This window comes from Mus musculus, chromosome 15 (assembly GCF_000001635.26).
Source record: "Mus musculus strain C57BL/6J chromosome 15, GRCm38.p6 C57BL/6J".
Classification (NCBI taxonomy): Eukaryota; Metazoa; Chordata; class Mammalia; order Rodentia; family Muridae; genus Mus; species Mus musculus.
The window spans coordinates 18,973,914-18,997,278 of record NC_000081.6 but is presented as its reverse complement, the minus strand read 5'-3'; the positions used below and the strand labels follow the sequence as shown (position 1 = coordinate 18,997,278).

At 36.3% G+C, this 23,365-nt stretch overlaps 1 protein-coding gene across 3 annotated transcripts in view; it reads right to left on the bottom strand.

The window, feature by feature from the left end:
• The window catches only part of Cdh10 (cadherin 10), a 197,338-nt gene that overhangs the window by 18,928 nt on the left and 155,045 nt on the right, over positions 1 to 23,365 (bottom strand). For all 3 annotated transcript variants that reach the window (XM_006520100.4, NM_001316758.1, NM_009865.3), the window contains exons 6-8: positions 12,026 to 12,213; positions 10,339 to 10,592; positions 5,230 to 5,366 (exon numbers count right to left, since the gene is read on the bottom strand). In XM_006520100.4, coding sequence (XP_006520163.1) covers positions 5,230 to 5,366; positions 10,339 to 10,592; positions 12,026 to 12,213 — 579 coding nt within the window. The remainder of the gene's footprint in view (positions 1 to 5,229; positions 5,367 to 10,338; positions 10,593 to 12,025; positions 12,214 to 23,365) is intronic.

The following is a 23,365-nucleotide window of genomic DNA, read 5'->3' as shown; positions in this document are numbered from 1 at the left end:
TCCCTTCTTACAACAAAACACTATTAATTGAAATTCAACCTTCTTTTCATTCGAACCTGAATTTTTGTTAACTCTTATATATTAAACTACCAGAATTTACTTTGTGACTTTTCAAAGTCTTACTGCACACAATGCAGAGTACGGTACCGTAGCACACAATGCAGAGTATGGTACTGTATAGTTAAGAATTTTGGCTTCAGGGTCAGCATGAGCTTTGTTGACTCTCAAGTTCACCACTCATGTGTTTTGACTTTGGTCAATATACTCCATCTTTCCTCTGACTCACATTGTGAAATATACATCAAAGCAGGACTTCTGGTCTCACAGGAGTTTGATTTGATGAGAATCTTTTAACAAAGCATCAATTTTGAGATTGGACCTCGTAATGGTTTAAATATTACCAATGAAATCACCTTTAGAATCAAACAATATCTTGTTCAGTTCTTTCTAAACACAGGAGTTTAGGCTAATTATCACAATAAAATATACACATAACAAAAAGATGCAAATAATGCTAACAGTGTCCCTCCATTCTCTTGGATCTGATGAATATCTGGACAAGAAGTAGAAAAGAATAAAAAAAAATAAGACAAATGAAAAAAGAGAAACAGGCTGGGAAATGGTGGCTCAAGCCTTTAATCCCAGCACTTGGGGGGCAGAGGCAGGTAGATCTCTGAGTCCAAGGCCAGCCTGGACTACAGAATCAGTTCCAGGACAGTCAAGGCTACACAGAGTAACCCTGTCAAAAACAAAACAAAACAAAACAAAACAAAACAAAACAAAACAAAACAAAACAAAACAAAACAAAACAGAAAAAAATGCTGCTCTTCAGTGTTCCTACTGCCCTCATTCTTAGACTGTTTGCTAATACTTAGAGTATATGCATGTAGAGTGGACCCTCAACTCCTGATGTTTCTATGGAGAAGAGTGGAAGGGTATGCTTCTACAACGTGCTTTTTTTACCTATTGATAGAGTGAGACGAATGCAAAATATTTATTTTTATTAACTCATGTTGGAAGCGCCACTTTCTAATTATGCTGATGGCATTGAAAGAGACAAAAAAAAGTTTCATAGGTAAGAAATTGCTTTCTGAGACCCTTTTCAAACACAATAAGAAGACTCTTCAGCTTCTTTCTAAGTAACTCAAGGTTCTTTGAATCAAAAGCTAAATCCACCGGGATGGATGTGCTTTATAAAGCATAAGGCCTGGAGTCATCTATTCAGAAAACAGTGCTTACACTAATCTTTTTTTTTTTTTTTTCTGGCAGATGCTACAGCTTCTGTATAAATAAAAATATAAAGCATTCCAAGGAAGAATCGTACTGATAGCAGCTGGCTTATATTTAACCACCTGAATCTGCCTCAGAATCCTCCAGGGAAACTGTACTATAACAACAAGGCATGAGGCATAAAGGCTTGCAAGGATGTGCGTCCTCAAGTAAGGCCATTCCTTTGCGTGCATAAGTTTTTCCAGTCATCCAAAGAGAGACAAGCTTGAATCATTCTCTTGATTCCAGGGCTTTCAAAAAAGGTAACTTTTCTGCATGTGTTGAATGACTTTTTTCCTCAACATAAATTATACATAAAATTACATCAAAATCTGACTGTTATTGCATATAATAATATATTATCATATGTATTATATATTGCACATGATGATATATCATATTACATGCACATATAATGGTATTATATATGATACATAATATAAAGCATATATTGCATATACTATATCATATATATGCATATATAATGCATATGATTAAAATATATTATCATATGCAATAATGATCAGATATTGATATAATTATAGGAACTCTCTGGCTTCCTGTGTGTGTGTTCTAAAAGTCACAAGTTTATTATAATGTCACTGTTTGTGACCTTAATTTTAGAGTTTTGCATTTTCCACCTGGCATTTTAGATTTTTTTTTTAAAGAAGGAAAAGAACTATGCTATGGAATAATGCACTGAATAATTACCCAAGGCAGACCATGTTTCTCACATGATGTGAGTTTTGCTGTGCAGCAGAAAATTAAGCTGTTAGAGGCGGGACCTGGAAACACTTCTGTAAAAGGTTCATTTACACATACCACTGTCCTGTTCAGGGCTTGGTGTGGAACACATTTATCATCAAACCAGTGTTTAAAGCCTAGTAAAACAATCCCCTCTATGTGTCTTTTTTTTTTCTTCCACTCTCGTGGCATTCAATGCTCAGAACAGCGTACTGGGGTCTTGGCTACGTGCGTTTGGCAGGTGGGCATTTCCAGCCCTTATTCCACAGATTGATTTCGCTTAAGGGCAAGAATAGGCTTAGCACTTAAGACGTAATTGGCTTCGCTTTTTACAGAATCATAATTACTTCAACTAGCTTTAGAAGTTAAATTTCTCAAAGCTTCTGAAATAGAAAATGCAATTGCAAGCTCACTGAGCTTGAAGAAGGATCTTGAGTTGAGCAGACAGCACAAACAATCAGATTCCAGAAGCTCCAAATTGGATCTCATTAGATCTGGGTGAAGACAGAGAAATAGAAGTTTTCCCTCATAGGAAAAAAATACATTTTAAAATTGATGGACTCACATGACACTGTCATTTATAACTCACTAAACAAAGCAGGGTGTCTGGAAAAGGCATGCGTGACTCTATTTCAGATCCTGGCTAGGATGATGGAGCTCAATTCATTATTTTAGTTAGAAGCTTTAAAAAAATGTTATCTGACTAGACTTCTCACATAATCCTGAGAATTTGGGTGACTCAGACGAGGTTTGAGTCTGTAATAACTGCCTCCAATATCTCCGACTGAAAGGTGTGTTGACTCAGTATTACATGCATGGAATTTTTAGGCAGTTTCTCAGCATGGTTCAGTTGAAAGTTGATGCTTCTTTTTAAAACTATACAGAGATGCTTTGCCTTACAATCGATTCAGCAAGGGATTGGGTATTGGGAGTAGGTTTGCAGAAGTGTGGGTATGTGGCTTTTTAAATTCCTTTATTGTGTAACAGACTGCACCTTTAATTTAAGTCTCTGTTGCCACCATCTCAAATTTCTTAGTGATTTTTTCCTTTTATTTATTATTTAGGGTTTGATAATATTCTTGTACTCTGAGGCAGGGCTTCCCCAACATCACTGTGATTCAGCCTTCTGGCCTTCTGAGTGTTGGTTATGTGTTGTCACATCTGGGTCCATAATGATTTTCAACAGTCTGCTAAACAATGACACATTCCTCTCTGGGAACGATAGCTGCTGCAATTTTAAAAATGTATTCATCTCAGACTTTAACTTGCCATTTTCTAATTGGATGAACTATTGATTTTTTTTTCTTTAAAGCAAGCACAGAATTAAGTGTTAGATTTAGAAATTAAATAATCAATCTGATTCCCAGTTTATTGCTTCTGGCAGTGTGACTGTAAAATTACAAAAATCTCCACAGACAGAGCTCTTCCATAAGATGAGGTTAATAAAAATATTAGCAAGAGAAATTCTAATTTAAAGATCTTGAAAGCAATCTATGCCACCATCCTGCCCTGCTGTGGTCATGTGACCTTGCAGCTTGTTGCTTTCTAATTTTAGCTCTACTGAATCAGGTGGCATGAGGAAAAAAAACTGTAGGAAGATAAGCCTTGGCCTTTATAACATGAGTGAGAAACACTCAGCACTACAATTTGTTTGACAGAGAAATGAAGTGCCTAACTTCTTCACATCTCATCATTTTTGCACTTGCTTTTCCCTCTACCTAGACTTAGCTTTCCCACAGTGCTGTGAATCAAACCCAAGACTGATACCCCACCCCCCACCCCAAGGTTCAATATTAGAGTAAATTATTAGAAAGGTCATCATATAGCAGCATAAAATGATACTAATCTCAAGATACGAACATTCTCAATATAGAAATAGAAGACAAATGAATGAACCCTACAAATAATAAAATGAATTAAGGCAGCCAACACATCTGAAAGGGAACTGGATGGAACTCGGAGAAAATAAGACACTCTAAAGGTCAGAAAGAAAAATTAGTTGACAGCTTCTAGAAAGGATTGTATTAAGCAGAAGAAAAGATAACAGAGTTGAAGAAACATATTCTCAATTATTAGTGTCAGACAAAAAGGAACAAACAACCCAGAAAGCATGAAGAGAAAATGTAAGAATGGTAGGTACCCTTAAATAAGCATTTCCTTTACTGGTATGTCTGAGGAAGAGGGCTGTAATTTGAGGATGAAAACAAAACAAAGCAAAACAAAACAAAAAAACTTCTTTAGTAAAACAAAATCAGAAAACTCCCCAAATCCGGGGAAAATCACAGCTATCCATGTTCAAGAAGCATTTAGAGTCTAGGATTAGATCTTCTAACCTATGTGTACTTCACCATGACATAGTTAAGTAAAAGTTCATAACAAAGAAAGAACATTACAGTCTGCAATAGAAAGCAGTGCTAAGTAAGTTTAAAGGCAAATACAGTAGATGAATAGAAGATATCTCATAAAGAATTCTAAATGCCAAGAGAACTTGGAAGGTAATGTGTTCTGATCCTGATAGAAAACAAGTGCCAAACAAGATCAAGATAAGACTTCCTATACCTAGCAAAGTTGACTTCAACATCAAAGGAGAAGTAAAGACCTCCCAGAAGAAGGATAAATTAAGAGAGACTAGAATTACAAGATACTTATAGAAATCATTTACCCAAAATAGAAAGAATTTGTAAGTGCTGTTATTAAAAACATGAATAAATTTCAGTAGAGCAAGTGATATGATGCTAATAAATTCAAAGAAAATATTACAAATACAGCAAACTGTCAAATTCACAATAAAAAAGAAGAAATAAACAAACTATATTAAAAACAACTTGAAAAAATCAGAATAATGAAATAAATTTATATGTCTTGGATGTTGTTGCAATATTCAACTTTATAAAAAACAAAACAAAACAAAACAAATCTGCACCAGAGATTAAAAAAAAATGGATTAGGCAATTCAATACTCAAGGGATGTCAAAATACCCAAGAAAGCCCAGATATCATTTTACTAGAGCTGCAATATGTTTAGCTATGTTCCTCAGTTTAAAAATAAAGGAAATGATGAAAAAATTGACATTTTAAAAAGTCATTTTAAAAAGCCCATTGAAATTTAATGTGTATAGAGAGAGTTATTTGAACATAAAATAATCATACAAATATATGAAAATGCAGGAAGAAAATTATTCGAAATTGAAATATTCATTAATTATAATTCCTTACTGATCTCAGCAGCTATAACGGTAAGATTGTGCCATTGAGATAATTCACGATCAAGTGGCTTTGATGTATAAAGCGATCCATTTCCAGAATGAATGTTAAAGATCCTGTCAAGGTCAGTATGGCGATCCAATGTAAATCTGAAAATAGGTAACAAAGGAAACACATGGTAACAATATTGATGGTTTGCAAGGACAAATAGTAAAATACAAAGTCATTCTGTACCTACTCAAAATGATAAGAAACTGCAGAGCTGATGCAGAATATAATCTGTTTCAGCAATTGAAACAGATGCACATTTGTTACTCCAGGCCTGACCCAGTGCTTTATTTTGGGTAAGTATACAAGTTCTGCAAATGTCCATTATTTAAACTATTGCCTGTTACCATATAACATCAACAAATGTGGATGTATTTTGGGAAACAGAGTAGTGTCACATGTAGTTCCATTGGTAAATGACCGTACTCAGGAAGTAAGTCTGAGCTGAAATACTCCAATTGCCCACTTTAAAGGGTCAATGTTAGAAACTCAGTCTCCTTACTAATGAGAACAATGGACTGCTTTCATCAGTGCAATACATTATCAACTGGTGATTTGTGGTACCTATCTAGCTTCAGGTTCTTTAATCACATGTATGATTATAAAATAAATGCCGTAATGCCTTTTAAAATTGATCCAGTCCAGTATAAGAAGTTCTTATGCATCTGTAAAGAGTAAAATCTTCATAAATAAAGGAAAGGAAATTCTTTTGAACCTGATATGACATGTCATGCTATACGGCACTTGAAAGCCTAAATGGCAGTATAACTCACGGTGGTGGCATAATCAAGGTAAACAGCAATATCTTTAGGAAACCACAGCTAAGCCATAATCAAATAAAACATATCATATACCACCACACCACCCACGCCTTTAATCCCAGCACTCGGGAGGCAGAGGCAGGCGGATTTCTGAGTTCGAGGCCAGCCTGGTCTACAAAGTGAGTTCCAGGACAGCCAGGGCCATACAGAGAAACCCTGTCTCAAAAAACCAAAAAAAGAAAAAGAAAGAAAGAAAGATAATTCAAAATGTTCACCCTCTTCCCCCAGTCTTCCATGACTGTCCATCGTAGTTGAAGTAGTTTGCAACCTTATAATATAAACCATCCTGTATTAATCATCTCCGTTTTTGACATTGTATTCTAAATTGTTTCAGTACAAGCTCGAAACAGGAAATAAGGCAAGAAATTATCAAGCCTACTGCCAGTGTTACTCCGATCAGAAAGAAATTCTAGCTGACACTCTACTGAATACTACTTGACTCTCATGTGCAAACTTCTTTGAGTGAAAAATATATTCAAACATGAGAACAACCTGCCAATACTTACCAAAAAGAAATGATATACTGAATTACGTGGTATGTTGGAAGACTGCAAAGTGCATTACTTGTGAAGAAGTGTGACGTGAAGCTGAAATGTTTTGATTAATACATAAAACAAAATAAGGGTAGTGCTAATCTCACTGGCTAATCTCAATTCAATTTATGTTTGTTTTTTCTTGTTATTGTGCCTTAATTTAAAAAGGAATAGAATAATGTGGAGAATTAGTTGGCAGTGTCTTGAAAGCAAACATAAGAAATCTGCATTAAAATTTATTTTTATATTTGTGTGTGCGTGCTCATGTGTGTGGGTGTGTGTGCGTGTGTGTGTGTGTGTGTGTGTGTGTGCGTGCATGCATGTTTGTGTGTGTGTGTGTGTGTGTGTTTATGTGCATGCCACAGTGTATACATGGAGATCAGAGGACAGCCCACTGCACTTGGGTTTCTTGTCCCATCATTTGAACCCTGAGATTTGAACTCTATTCATCATTCTGGAAGGAAGAGCTCTCATTAGCTGAGCCATCTCATCACCCTAAATCTGTCTATTCAAATATGTTCATAGCATAATTTTATTTCTATCTCTTTATTGGCAAATTATGTGGCAATTTTCACTTTGTTTCTTCAAATTATTTCCAGGATAAGCTCAAACAAAATTCTTTGATTTATGCATAAACAATTCAGAATAACTGATAACATTCATACCATGTATAATGTAAACCATCCAACAAATATGACACTAATAACTATATTGTTTCTGAATATCTATAATATGCCCCTGATATAACTGGAGACTGAATTCTGTTGACACAAAATTTCTCAGATGCTGATGCTCAAATCTAAGATAACATAATATTCAGACAACCATAAAAATATCCTGTAAGCTGTTCATTACTTCTAGATGTCATATAACTCCTAATACAACCTGAATGGATAGTGATACATTAAAGTCTTTACTTACTCAGTCCAAACACAATATCTTTTTTCTAACTATTGTCTATTTCTATCCATTATATCACCTACAAATGCCTTACAACTCCTACAATAATGTAAATATATGGGGTCACATGATGAAAATTTTGTACCTATTCAGTAAAGGCAGAATTTTTCCAAATATTTTCTGTTTCCACCAAGAAAATGAAATCATTGGATATAAAATGCATATTTATAATATATGCATGATTAGCATGATATATATCCATTTATTTAAGATACATATCTTTAGGTTCTGTCAAAATCATAATATCTAAGTTGATTTGTTTGCATTTTTCTATCTAAGGTAGAACAAAGTGAAAAATACTACAATCATGGAGTAAAGTCATTGTCATATAGATCATTATAGCTGGTAGTACTCTAATACTTAGATAAACATTGTCATTTAACATTTTACTTTATTGATGTATGCCCAAAGATAGATTTTATGTATACTAATGATGAATCTCTATGAAAACCCAAACTGATTTTATTTTGCTGAGAAACATCTTGTAACTATAACAATAGTCCTTGGCTGAAATTTTTTTTAATTTTATTTTATTTTTATTAGGTATTTTCCTCGTTTACATTTTCAATGCTATCCCAAAAGTCCGCCTTACCCACCCCCCCAATCCACTACCCACCAACTCCCCCGTTTTGGCCCTGGGGTTCCCCTGTACTGGGGCATATACAGTTTGCAAGTCCAATGGGCCTCTCTTTGCAGTGATGGCCGACTAGGCCATCTTTTGATACATATGCAGCTAGAGTCAAGAGCTCCGGGGTATTGGTTAGTTCATAATGTTGTTCCGCCTATAGAGTTGCAGTTCTCTTTAGCTCCTTGAGTAATTTCTCTAGCTCCTCCATTGGGGGCCGTGTGACCCATCGAATAGCTGACTGTGATCATCCACTTCTGTGTTTGCTAGGCCCCGGCATAGTCTCACAAGAGATAGCTATATCTGGGTCCTTTCAGCAAAATCTTGCTAGTGTATGCAATGGTGTCAGCGTTTGGGAGCTGATTACGGGATGGATCCCTGAATATGGCAATCACTAGATGGTCCATCCTTTCGTCACAGCTCCAAATTTTGTCTCTGTAACTCCTTCAATGGGTGTTTTGTTCCCATTTCTAAGAAGGAGCAAAGTGTCCACACTTTGGTCTTCGTTCTTCTTGAATTTCATGTGTTTAGCAAATTGTATCTTATATCTTGGGTATCCTAAGTTTCTGGGCTAATATCCACTTATCAGTGAGTACATATTGTGCGAGTTCCTTTGTGTTTGGGTTACCTCACTCAGGATGATGCCCTCCAGGTCCATCCATTTCTTGGCTGAAATTTAACCCTCAAAAACAATATATATGTTCCTAGAATGCAGCATATTTGGGCAGGGTTCTTGGATTGCATACATAAAACTCTGGGGTTGACTATAGAACTGCATTGTCTAGATCTAGAAGCATGGGCCAGAAGAAAGTTAGAATTAGAAAGTTAAAATCAACAAATTCAGAACTTTAAGGTCCACTTTGGATACACTGTACAGTTGTGGTTACTATGAGTTACACGAGACTGTTTTAAAACCAACAGGCAAAACCAACAAGTCATATTTTAAAATCTGTTTTGAAAGCTGGGACAAATAGCATGGTCTACTCTAATTGTATCTCTGCCGAGAAAATATTAAGTATTTAGTGGGGGAAAGTTAAATGTCTATATCAGTAATTTTAAGAAAATTTAAAGGAAAAGAAAAATCTATAAAACAGCAATTTTGATAAATCATCTAGAAAAAAAAAACATTTATGGCAAAGTTCAGCTGGCAGATGGGAGCACTGTGTGATCATCATGTACACTTCTCTTTTTTTCTGCCAGTACATAACGTGTGGTGGAATGCATGAATATAAGAAAATGTATTTGCATAAACTATATGAATAAATTACATGGAGAAATATATTACTTTCTGCCTGGTACAATTACTCTTGAAGACTGGCAGAGAAAACAGAATTGTTCACTTGAGAACACTCAGGATCCCACAAAACATGAAACTGAAGGTTCTTCACATTTTAAAGCTGAACAATTCATAAGAGTTCACTAAGCAATTACAAAACAAACATTTGAACTCATACTTGAGTGGGTCACGTGAATGCAAATTCAGATTTCTGTCAACTAGATAGAAGAATGAAATCCCAGACCCACAACAGACTAACAGATTAAAGGAAATGCTCATTTTCATGCTGAGCAAGGAACACAGACACTTGTATTTCTTTAGTGTACCAGTGAAAATGCAAGTGAAAGGTTTGAATCTTGTTCACTCTTATGTATCAATCCTACGTCACATGCCTTTAAAATTGCATAGAAAGAAAAGCAAAGAAAGTACAGAAATTATATTGTGGCTTCCGGAATATTCAAACATTTTTAAAGAGCTGTAAAAAGGAAAACAAAAACACACAATAATGAAGCAAAGCTGGAAGAATTTTTTCCTTTAAGCTATTGAAGGAGTAGGCCTGTCTATGCTTTTTATTCAACCATGTATCTTTGATCTGTATCCATGATCAAAATCGTCAGCATTTTAATGACTCAAAACACATGACACAAGCCATTAATATAATGGAAAAGGCAAAACCTAGAAAACCATAAAGCTGGAATATGTGTTGCCCATGACACTCAATGAAAACATCCCCTCAACTATGTGAACACCAAAATTAGGTAGAATTTACCGAGAAACTCTTGTAAGCACTGAGAATTTCTTGGTCCCTCTCTGCCTTTCAACTCTGTTTCTTTTAATCTTAAATGTTGGCTGAAGTACCTGATGGGACTGGATGTAGAATCAGGATCTCTTGCCATTACAGTACCAATGATTGTGCCTACTTCAATATCCTCATGAACCTCAAACAGATAGGAGGATCGACTGAAAACAGGAGGCTCGTCCACGTCTTCTATGGAGATTTTCACAATTGTAGTATCTTTGAATGGCCCTAGATAATAAAAACGTGGATCCACATGGGTGTTTTCTGCCTCCACCTTCAGAGTATATAGTCTTCGGTTCTCATAGTCAAGTGGCTGTATGAAGGCAAAAATCATTAGTTAGATTTGGGGCAATGGGATGTCTGCCATTCCCAAGTTACATCAGGACTTAAAGATCCTGAAAGTTGTTCATTATAAAAAAAAAATATTTAAAAATTTGACTCGATAAGTCAAGGTGCCAAATGCTTTAGAACATAGAAAAATAATTAGATTATTGCAGAAATTTGGATGAATATTAAATTTATCTCATAAGGGTAGTAATTTCATCTAAAAATGGGTTGATAAGTTGTAAGCTTCTGTGTATACATGTATTTGATGACATACAGGTTATGACTCAACTTTTTAAGGCAATAATTACTAAATTTTAAAAATATGGAACGTTCAAAAAATATGTCAAAATATTTCCACCAGTGTAATGGATTCATGGAACTATGAAGTCTTATGGGATTTCAAACTCTAATAAAACTACAGCAGTTATAAGGCACATTCAAGATAAACAAAATACTATAAAAGGAGGGAAGAAAGAGTTATATTAGCTTCATGAGAATACAATTTCATGATGTATTATAAAGCAAAGGAATGTTTGTAATTGAGATAATTTAGATATCACAGATATTAAACATAATTTCTTGACCTATAAACATTGCACAAAACATTCCTTGCTTAGTTTTTTCTACATTGTTTTTTCACACAAGGAAATCAAAGATTCTGTGTGGATTATTGCTACCCGCTGGTTAGTTATTGCTACTTCCTATTTATGATAAAAGTGACTCTTTAGCATTGCTAGTCACTTGGAATAATAATTGGTTGTGTGTCCTTTGCCTTCAATATCATCCCAGAATAATTGTATTGGTTACCAATATCTCAGTGGTTACTCTTCTCATGATATTTCTTTTGGATCTAAATAGAAATTTGCCTTATTTTTCTTGTAATGATGGAGCCAATTGAAAAAAAAAAACCTGGCTACCTCTAAATTCTATCACTGAGCATATGTTAGCAGTAGATTTAATTTATATAGCAGAAGGGGAAATGTGAACAATTAAATTATGTTCCAATCCATTCTGTCTCTTTTTATTAGCAACTCTAATTATTGGCTCATGCATCTGGATAGCATGCTATTTTTATGCCCCCGACTGTGATGATATATTGCCATTATTAGTTATTAACTGCTCTTTAAGAAAACATTGTTTTTACCGTGGGGTTTAATAACATGGCTAAAAAATATAATTACACATATATTAACTTGCCTGTTTTCTTTTTCAAATCTCAGGTTTCATGTTACAAATAAGGGCATATATTCAGAATGTCTAACGAGCTCTCATACTAGAGCCTTCTCATTTACGTGTAATGTAAAACCCAACTGATCACGCCCGTGGAGTTTCCTTTCGTAGCTAATGTGGGAGCAAATAGCACACAAGGAAATGTCTACTCCCTTGACAGAGATACTGGTTTTTGGTGAATCTGAACACCTTTTTCACAGTGATGATGCCTTCCTGTGTGTCCTTCTCAGTTATAATGTCAAACATATCCGTGCCATCTCCATCAATAATGCGGTAATCCACTTCAGCATTTTTCCCCGTGTCAGCATCAGTGGCTTTTACACTTCCCACAGCTGTGCCAACTGGAGAGGATTCAAGAACTCTGAGATGGATGGTGTCTGGACAGAACAAAGAAAATGTATAAATGTTAATATGCATATCCATATCTGTGTGTGTATATATATATATTACTGCATTACCATATGTGCACATATATGTACACATACACATATGTATACACATGTATGTATGTGTATGTATACATATATGCATACATAAGAATTTTTAGAGAATATTCAAAGTAAAGTACATGTAAAATGATATTGTATAATTTATGCTCTATGTTAGATGTTGATAAACTAGTACTTTGAGTGCACGTATGAAAACTAGGAGAAAAATGTGGGTCTTTGTGGATACTGTCCTGTATATGACATTCTTAATAGTACCAACTGCTAATAGTATCAGGATTTCTGAATTTGAAAATTAAATTATTTTATTTCACTAGTGTCTGGGTCCCGAAGGGCACCTGCATGTGTTTACATAATCAGAACCAATCACCTGATGCAGAGTGAATATTTGCACTTAATATTTTCCCAGGCTATGTGAAGTTATTTACATCTCCTCCTTTAGCTGGAGATCAAAACAGTTCAGAACGGCACGGAACCAGTCACAATGTATAGGGATCTCATTTGTATTCGTGACAACAAAAATAACGCACGGTCTCTGTTGGAAATAAAAGGATGCCCTTCACAGAGTATATAAACTAGATTCTGAAAAAAAGCCTCGTTCCTTGTGGAGTAAAACATGGGTATATCTAAGTCCTTGGCGTACCTGCAGACATTTCCAACATGAACCTCCCCTACCACTAATGTGATTTATATTTTAACACCTGGTAGTGAACTGTAATTTCTGATGGGTTAATCAGCTGCAAGCACACTTCTGCTGATAGCACCCACGTGGATGGAGCTTAATTCTCTTTAGTATACAAAATGAGGTGCAGACCATCCTGGTATTGCCTTAGTATTTCTTTCTCGGGGTCCTTTACCTTTACTTCTAGTTTTACTTCTGTGAAAGATCTGTAGTAAAGAACGACTTAAATATTTTTTCTGGATAAAAAAATTTCTAGGTCATTTTTTTATATTTCTCTCATATTAACTTGTATATGATAAATTATTTCCCCATTATCCTCCAATATTATCATTGAGGTCACCAAATTTAAAAAAAGAAAAATGTCCTTGAAATGTGGTCTTGCAGGGGCCTTGTAATTCTATAAGAGGGGCCTCAGCACAAGTGACATTTTTTGTGGTCTTTTTTTCAAACTTTATTATTTTTTTTTATTCACATTACATCCCAATTACAACCCGGCCTCCTCTCCTCTCAGTCCCGCCCTTACAAATCCCTCATCCTATTACTGGCATTCCCTTCTCCTCACAGAAGGGAAAGCCCACTAGGTTATCACCCCATCCTGGGTACATTTAAGCACGACTAAGCACCTTCTCTCTGACTGATGTCTAGTCAAGTAGTCCAGGTAGGGGAAGAGGAACCTACGGCAGGCAACAGAGACAGCCTTCCTCCCAGCCTACTTCACGGGAACCCACATAAAGACCAAGCGGTACATTTGCTACAAATGTATGGGGACCTTGGTCTAGCCTGTGCATTGGCTTTGGTTGGTGGTTCAGTCTCTTGAAGCCCCCATGGGCTCAGATTAGCTGACTGTGTAAGTCTTTCTGTGGTATCCTTGACCCCTCTTGCTCAGTTGGCTTGCTCACGTTGGATCTTGGCTTGCTCAGTTCTATCTCCCTGTTTTTCACCCAAACTCCTTGAGCTCCTTCTGATGTTTGTCTATGGGTCTCTGTATCTGTTTCCATTGCCTAATGGTTGAAGCCTCTCAGGAGACAGTTATGCTAGGTTCCTGTCTACAACCATGGCAGAGTGTTATTAATATTGTCAGGGGTTGGCTCTCTTCCCATGAGATGGGTCTTAATTTGGGCCAGTCATGTATTGGCTGCTCCCTCTATCTCTGCTTCTTCTTTATCCCTGTGTACCATGTAGACTAAGCTAAAAAAAAAACACAAGATGACTGAAAATGATGGTAAGGCTGTGAAGAAAGGGGAACACTCCTCCATTGCTGGTGGGAGTGCAAACTTTTACAACCACTTTAGAAATCAATTTGAAGTTTCTCAGAAAATTGGAAATAGTCCTACCTCAATAACCATCTGTACCACTTCTGGGCATATACTCAAAAGATACCCCACTATACTTCAGGGACACTTGCTCAACTTGCTCAACTATGGTTTATTTAAAATAGCCAGAAACTGGAAACAACCTATATGTCACACAACTGAAGAATGGATAAAAAAAAATGTGATATACTACACAACAAAATTGGATAAATATTAAGAAAATAAAAGATTCACTCAATAAAGCCATTAAACTGGGCTTGTTTTTCACAATGTTAGCTTAATAATTTAGTCTGAACTTTTTTTTTCCATTTTTTATTAGGTATTTAGCTCATTTACATTTCCAATGCTATACCAAAAGTCCCCCATACCCACCCATCCCACTCCCCTGCCCACCCACTCCCCCTTTTTGGCCCTGGCGTTCCCCTGTACTGGGGCATATAAAGTGTGCAAGTCCAATGGGCCTCTCTTTCCAGTGATGGCCGACTAGGCCATCTTTTGATATATATGCAGCTAGAGTCAAGAGCTCCGGGGTACTGGTTAGTTCATGATATAGGACAGCTATATCTGGGTCCTTTCAGCAAAATCTTGCTAGTGTATGCAATGGTGTCAGCGTTTGGGAGCTGATTACGGGATGGATCCCTGCATATGGCAATCACTAGATGGTCCGTCCTTTTGTCACAGCTCCAAACTTTTTCTCTGTAACTCCTTCAATGGGTGTTTTGTTCCCAGTTCTAAGGAGGGGCATAGTGTCCACACTTCAGTCTTCATTCTTCTTGAGTTTCATGTGTTTAGCAAATTGTATCTTATATCTTGGGAGAAGACCAAACCTATGCATAATAGTCTGATCTTTTAACTGAAAATGTGATTAATGTCTTTATGTTGTACAAAGACATATATATGATATATATCATCTTATTATATATCATATGTTTGTATATATGTGTGTGTAATGAAATAATATAGTTTTCAAACTGCAACAAAATGATGAGCATGAGAAGTAGACATATTATTTTTGCCTGTGTACATTTGTCATGCTAAAATAAAGTTATCATAATTTTGATAGGTCCATGAAGCTATAAAAAATGGTGGTCAATTCTTTAAAACCTACCATAAAGTTACTGAGGTAGCAGATAGACTCCACAATAAAATCGAAAGTAGCTGGATATCTTGTCTCACAGCTATAAATAGAACACTTGAGAGGATGAGGTAAGGGGATTGCCATGAGTTCTAGGCCATAGGGTATACCAGAGAGAACAAAATGCTTCCTATAAAGTTTAAAGAAGAATCATATACAGACTGGCCCCTAAATGCAGCATTTCAAATTCACAGCTTGGTTTCAGATAACCTGGCCTACTAGATTTTTACAGACATAGATAGTTTTAACTATGAGGGAAGCAGAATAACTGCCACATCTACACTAGGTTGGGAGCAAGGTTTTAAAGCAGTCTAAAATTACTTCAGACAGAATCTGTACACTAGCAAGAAAGGACTGGGGCCAACACTACCTGGGGGTTCCTTCTTGCTGGTTTCTTAGACCTCTGTCTTCAAGAGCTTTCTTTTGAGAAAAAGAACTAAAGGACATTTATAAGGTGGGAGCAGTATATTTTAACTCTCTGAACATTTAGTTAGATAGAGTTCAATCTTAAAGCCACAAAAAGTAAAGAATTTTAACACACCAATACACACACAGAGCCACATTAGATGTGATATCGAATAAGGAAAGACTAGAGGCCATGTATGCAAGAGAGAGAGAGACAGAGACAGAGATAGAGAAAGAGACAGAGAGACACAGAGAGAGAGGCAGAGAGGGAAAAACAAAGAGAAACAGAGAGAAACAGAGAGAGAGAAGGAGAAAGAGACAGAGAGATGGAGACAGAGCGAAACAGAGACAGACAGACACACACACACACACACACAGAGAGAGAGAGATTGGGTTGGGCCTGGCATAGGCTTTAGAAACAAACCTCAAGCCCACCTTCATGACACACCTCCAAGAAGTCTACATAAGGGTAGGGGTTGGAGAAAGATGAGAAAGGAAAAAAATAATGTAATTAAATTTTAAATTCAAAACCAATAAAAATCTTTAAAAACTATGAAGCCATTAAACAATCAGAAATAAAATTTTAAAAGAAGAAGAAAAACTTTTAAGATATAGAACAATAGGTCAAATGTATTTTGGACACACACACACATACACACACACAGATATATATGCATATACACACACATATATATATACACATATATTACACACGTGTGTGTGCATTCATAGTCATTTAGATTTTTATAAGAAGATGCCCCCACCATTTTAGTTAGCATACTGGGTCTGTCTTTTGCCTACAATAATTCCATCTGCAACAATCCTACAAATCTACACATACACATCTACTGAATATTTCTAAAATGTGTAAATTAATTTATAAGTCAATATAAGTCAATGCATTGTTGATTGTCATCATGAATGATTTCTGAAATAAGAAGCAGTTAAGATCTGCTAAAATAAAAGGTAAGAATATGAATAAGTCATTCTACACTCAAAACATTTATAAGTAAAAAATAATGCAAAGAAATAAAACATGTTATACATGATGAGAACATACTTTAGTGCCTATATTAACAAACATATGCTAAAGGCCCAAAGAACAACAAACACAGATGGCCGAGTAGAAAAGTTAGGTTTGATGTGGAAAACCATTTACAGAGAAATAAATCATAAAAATAGATACAAAGTGTGCCAAACCAGAGCTATGAAATTACAAATTAAAAGGATGATTTGAAAAAATTTTATACCTACTGAACTTATAAAAATCAAGCCTTAGATTTTATAAGGAGATGCATCCACATGTATAATACACGTGTGTGTAGATAGTCTACATATTTATAAGTACATGAATCCATTGACAAAGCTAACATGAAAAGCACCTTGTACAACAGTTGCCCTGTTTAGTCAAACAGAAGGTAAATTAGGCACAGGGATTTTTGTTGTATATGCTTCCTGAGACTCCCAGCTCTGTTCAGTTCCCTATGTGCACATCACCTGAGCTTTGTGCATATCTACCTTGAGGCTATCAGTGCTAGTTACAACCAGAACCTGCATATTGGGGCCATAACTGTCATGAACCTATGAGGTCTAAGTTACATATTTCAAAGAAGGTCACAGTTGACATTCTGAGTAATAAGAGTATTGAATTCAGCTCACAAAAGGAAAACATAATTGGAATACATATTGTGGAAATTAATGCCTCACAGCTACATAAGCATTGATATCCACAAAGATGCAAATGCAGAAACAAAGCACAGAGTGGTTGCTTTACAAATAATAATAAAACCAAACCCAGAAAATCCAAATACCAAAATCAAGTGAATGAAGAGCCAAGCACATAAGCACCGCCCACCCCTGACTCCCATCTGGTAGGCTGGGCTTTCACCTCTGTTCCTGTGCCAAAGAGGTGAATGACCAGTAGGTGCAGAGTATCGACATGAAATTGAAAAGCCATGTTTTGACTGAAGGACATCTGGTGATGAGGCCAGGGGCTGATAGAGAAGAGTCTCCCATGACAGGAGTTTGTGTGCAACAGAGTCCTGTAGCTAGCTCCGACTACATTGTAACTTGAGTTTTTTCTTTTGTGTTTTTATAGAAGTGGTGAGATTTTTCCCCCCAAAACAAAAGTATAATGCTGCTTGAATTAGAAGGAGATTAACACACAAGAGGGCAAACCTGCCTTTTTTTTTTAACTTGAAAAGATTGCAAAGGGACAATGAAGTTTTTAAGAGCCATGTCCACCCATCTTCACAGAGAGCTCTGAGTGTCCTCTTTCTGCCTCCCCTATTTAACTTCCATCTCCCAGTCATGGTGGGTTTTGTCTTTCTACCCAACAAAAGTTAATGTTCAGATGTTGGTCTTGGTCATTTGTCAACTAATTTTAAAATAAAAAAGGCACTGTATATACTTTGCATAAAGCCACCACCCCCCCGAAAAATAAAAAGAAAGGAAAAGTCATGTTTCTGAAATTTAAAAAAATTATACATTTTCTCTACTGTGAAACTATCTTTGTGAACCTCCAAGAATAAAAGAAACTTGCTATAAAAACTGGAGTACATTGAATAGTGTATGGTTTGACCTCTTTGATATAGACCCAAAATACTATTACAAAAGTAGTGATCAGGCCAATAAAGCCCACAAAACCCCTACTCTGCACAAAGAAGGACAGGCAACTGAAAAAATCTGGGAATGGAAGAGATGGAGTTCCCTGGGAAAAGGTCACCATTAGTGTCCGGTGCCAAACAATCAGCTCTGAAATCAGGTGGACAAAAAGAAGTATATGAGTCAAAGTGGTTATATTTAGGAATAATATTCTCTATGAGCATATATATATATATATATATATACACAAATAACTAGTTAAAAAAAGAAAGAAAATAAAAAGAGGCCCTGAAATTAAAGGAGGGGTAGGTAGGGTATATGTGACAGTTTGGAGTGAAGTAAAGGGACGGAGATATGCAATAAAATTATAGTATCAAAATATCACTGAAGCAAAAATAGCAGATGGATCAACATAATATTAATAGTAGGCCAGGAGAGATTAAGTGAGCCAGAGGGTAAAGAAAACTAATCCATAACTTAGAACTACACATGAGGGAATGAACTCAACTGTCACTGGGACTTTTCTAAAAGTGTGCTAGAAAATTAGCAATGTCATGGAAATTTGATGATAAAATTATTTTGGCCCTTGAATGTTTACTCTAACCACCATATTAATTAAATTTGATTCCCTGAGGAAGACAGTTTCATATTCAGCCAATTCCTTTTGGTTCTTTTTAAGTAACTTGGTGAGGGATGTATCCCAGGAAACAGAGAGCTAAATCTAGAGGTCCAAGAAATTCATGAGCATACTGTCTACAAAGAAACAAAAAACTTCCTGAAACATGAAGTTAGCCCAACTATAGAAATGTACAAAAATCATTGAGCCTGTGATAGGATAGTCACACCAAGGGTTCTAGGATTGCTGCTGTGGACTTGACCTGCTCAGTGGAGAAAATGAAACTAATGAACCTAGTTGGAGCAATGGCACCTGTTTTCCTAAACTACCAGGAGATAAAAAGAATACCCGTTCAGAAACCTGTAGATTAACCCTACATCACCTTGAATGAGGACCAGTTTAAATATATTGCTTATGAGGAATTAAATTATGAAAGATGAAATATGGAGAGGGCACAAATGTATTTTGTTTAGATGAATTTAAGTCGTCTTCTTAAGGAGTCTGGGAAGGTGGCTCAGTGGGTCAGAGAATGTGATGAACATGCAGAAAGGATGTGGATATAGGAAGGACAATAACTCCAAGAGCATAAGGAGCAGTGGCATGAGGCTCATCGAGACATTTTGGCTGCCCAAGAGAATCCATGTCATAGAATAAGGTAAGAGTAAAAAGAGGGAACCCCAAGACCTATGCTCACCTCCTTGTGACCATAGCCCCACCTGTATACAGAATTCCCATGCAACTTTAACACACAAACACACACACATGTGTGTACGCACACATACAAGTACATACTCAAATATGCATGCACACATACAAGCATACACACACATACATTCACATACGCATGCACACACACACACACACACACACACACACGGGATGAGGGAAAAGGCCAAGAGAAAGAAAAGAGAGAATGTTCTTTGTTCCATTAATTTTAATTTCGTGTGGATTTCACCGTGGTTATGTGCCTGAGCCTTTGTCCTACATTTTTATTTTTGGCTTGGATCTCTTTGATTGCTTAGCAGCATGTGCTTAGATCTGAAAGTCTGTTCACTTTTAACTTGGTTTCTTGTATGTCTGTTCAAGTATTGAAAGTTATCAGTTCATTTAACTTCTTGGTTAGCTTAGAGACAATATTCATTATGGGGTTTGATACTGTTGAGGTAGTACTATTCATGCTGATTTTTAGTAGCTTCTACAACTTACACAGAAAAGGGAATATGTTTTATTGGTTTAAAATACACCCAACTGTTTTGAATTTATTGATATAATTATATTGACTATCATCAGTTCTCATCCATTAGAAAGTATTTATGTAAATGAGTGTAAAGATACATTAATTTTTTTCCCTCTGTACTCAAAGAAAATTGTCTTCAAAGTGTTCCAGAGTTTTCTGAAAAAAAAAAAGACTGAATTCACTCATCAAAATTGTGTAAACTTAGTTCTGACAAATAAACCAAAGAGTTTCACAAAAAAATCCCCATGCTGGCCCACACTCATCGAAACTACCTCTTGGTATGGCATCAGTGTTAGCTAATGGGAAGCATTTTTATTCAGTGTCTGCAGATATAATTTAGAATGCTTTCTTTGGAAACACCTTTTGCTCATAACCAATTTTAGGTCAATCAAATTTGGACTCTATCACATTTAAAGGTTCAATTGTGTGCTTTAAATACAGGAAAGGGTGATGCATCAACACTCTACTATTTATTTCTGAGTTGCTTATGCTGCTCACAGTATCTCTGTTTGTCCTACAAACCGATACTGCTTTAATTGAGAGCCAGTCTGTTCTCCTTCCTGGGTTAGTCTCTATGCGAGTCGAGAGGCAGAGAACTGGAGTGAAGAAGCAAAGACTCTTATGTACACACTGACAAAGGCAAAGGAACACAGCCCTGTTGTCCATCTCCTTTCATTTGCATGCTACTTATTTTTTATCTTACACTTGATGGAGCTTTAATTATGTGGCTAGCTTTTCTATCAATTCCAATTTATAGTTGTTTGAAATTCATCCCCAGGTGTCAACTTGAATCATCTGCTTCTCCTTTAATGATTAGGGTGCGCAAATATTTCTTCCTGGTGAGGATGCTCTTCTGATGGTTGTTAGCTTAAGCACCTGGGTCTGCATGTGGGACGATGCTGCAAAGAGGCCTTCCCCAAAACAGAGCAACCCATGTAGTTCCATAAAGGCGAGCACTTCCAGGTTGATACTGAAAACCTCCCATGACACCAGAATTGTCATTATCCAAGACTTCAGTCACCTTTGAGGCATTCCTAGGTTTTCAGTATTTCAGAATGTTATCCAAGGTCACATGCTCTACTGTGCATCTCAGTGACAGGGTTTCTGTGTTGAGGATTAAAAACTTTGCAGAATTTTTTTTGTAGTCAAATTAAAAATAATTGACAGTTCAATTTAAGTAAGGGACATTATATAAAGCATAATCAGACTAACAAGTGTGATGGGTGACGCCCTTTAGAACAACAAATGAAATGCCAGAAATCAGTCCAGACAGGGACAAGGGCAAATTGCTTTTCTTCAGGTTTTGAGCTTAGGAACAAATAGCTGCTATTTTGTTTTGTTGATAACAACAAAAAAAATGAGGTTGAAAGAGATAATTTTTCTTAATCCTTTGTTCTCTGCCCTTGTTGCTATCACATTTACATAAGAAGTTTCCACTTTTCAAGGTGAAGGTTTTTGAAAATGCTCCACATATACGAATCAACAAAATAATTTAACATTAGTTTAATTTTTTTATTTGCTTTGTGTGTAATCTTGTTGCAACATCTCAGTGCTGTATAATAATCGCAAACAATACTTGCTTTAAGAAAAATGACACAATTATGCACGTTTATAAACCATTCCATTGTATAATGCTCAAAAGATGTTTTTTAATGAGCTTAACAGGAAGAAATTAAAAACAAGATAAAGCTCCTTGGAGGCAGTGCAGAGTAGTTAAGGAAATTATGCAGTGCTAAATGGGCGTTTAGGAGAAAGCAGAGGAGACTTGAAAGTCACACTGGAGACTGACAAACTGCTAAGGCTTCCGATTTGAAGACTCTCACCAGAGGAGACAGAAAACTAAATCTGTGAGCACAGGAGACAGAATCACCAGCTTAGTTTGGGCATTTAAGTTAAATTGGAGCCAAAAGCCAGGCTGGATATTTTCGTTTCCTCCCTCTGCCCTTGGGGAAGGGAACATGACAAGGCTTTAGATAGGCTACCATTGATCTCCCGAGTCTATAGAATCTATCTTGACATTTCATCGCAATTGTCTGTCAGTATATTACATCAATACACAGGACTGAGACTCATAGAAACATAAAAGTATGCAAGACTGGGGAGGTTAGGATAAAGTTTAAGTTAGTCTGCCATAAACAAAGGATTGCCTTGTACTTACTGGCAAGTCCCTTTTCCATTTCACCTGGAGTTTACGTGTTATTAAAACCTCCTTAAGAACAGCATAGACATATTTGCACAGAAAATTCTTCTCCGTTTTCTAGAAACCCTTTTGTACAGCAAATTCATATCCATATTCCAGTACTGAGAGTGTTGTCGAAGTTAATTTTCTAAGACAGCACAAAACAGGGACTCTGATTCCCATTATGACCTATATGATAACTGCTAAGTAGGTTAGTATAAGGCACTTTCCATGGGAATAACTAGGCTCTTCCAGAGAGATGTCGCTTCTTCCATAGATTCCTCTTAAATAATGACATTATTTCATTACACATGAAAACTTGGCTAATTCCTCTTGCTGTACCACCCTAAACGCGTGATTTCACCGACATGTTACATGGTCTTATGTCAGATTCACATTTTTCTCCAACTTTTATATATTTGCAATCCATATTTTCTGCCACATCAGAATTCAACTTGAAGTTGTTCTCTCTCCCTCCATCAACCTGCCCCTGCCTGGCTCCCTCCCTCTCCCCAGACAAGCTTTTCTGGTGGAAAGCTTCAAAAGCTTCAAGTACTTTTTTATTGGTACCTTTGCCTTTTATCCCTCAAATCTTTCCTTGACCTGGTTACTCACTCCTGTGAATCACACACTTAAGAGATGCTGTGATCTCACTTCCCTCCTCCCTCCAGCCTTACTTCAGACACAACTCCAGTTGCCTTGAACCCTCGGGTCCAGTCAAGTCAATTTACACACCTGATATTGAGTGCTACCTTTATTTATTTTACCTTCCCTAACAATGGCGACAACGACGATGGCAACAGCAGCCACTTTGTTGCTGATCTTCTGCTTGAAAAGCTTTACTATGTCTTAGAAGGACTTTTAAATAATAATTTAGGTTGATCTTTTTACATTCAAAATAAATTGTCACTT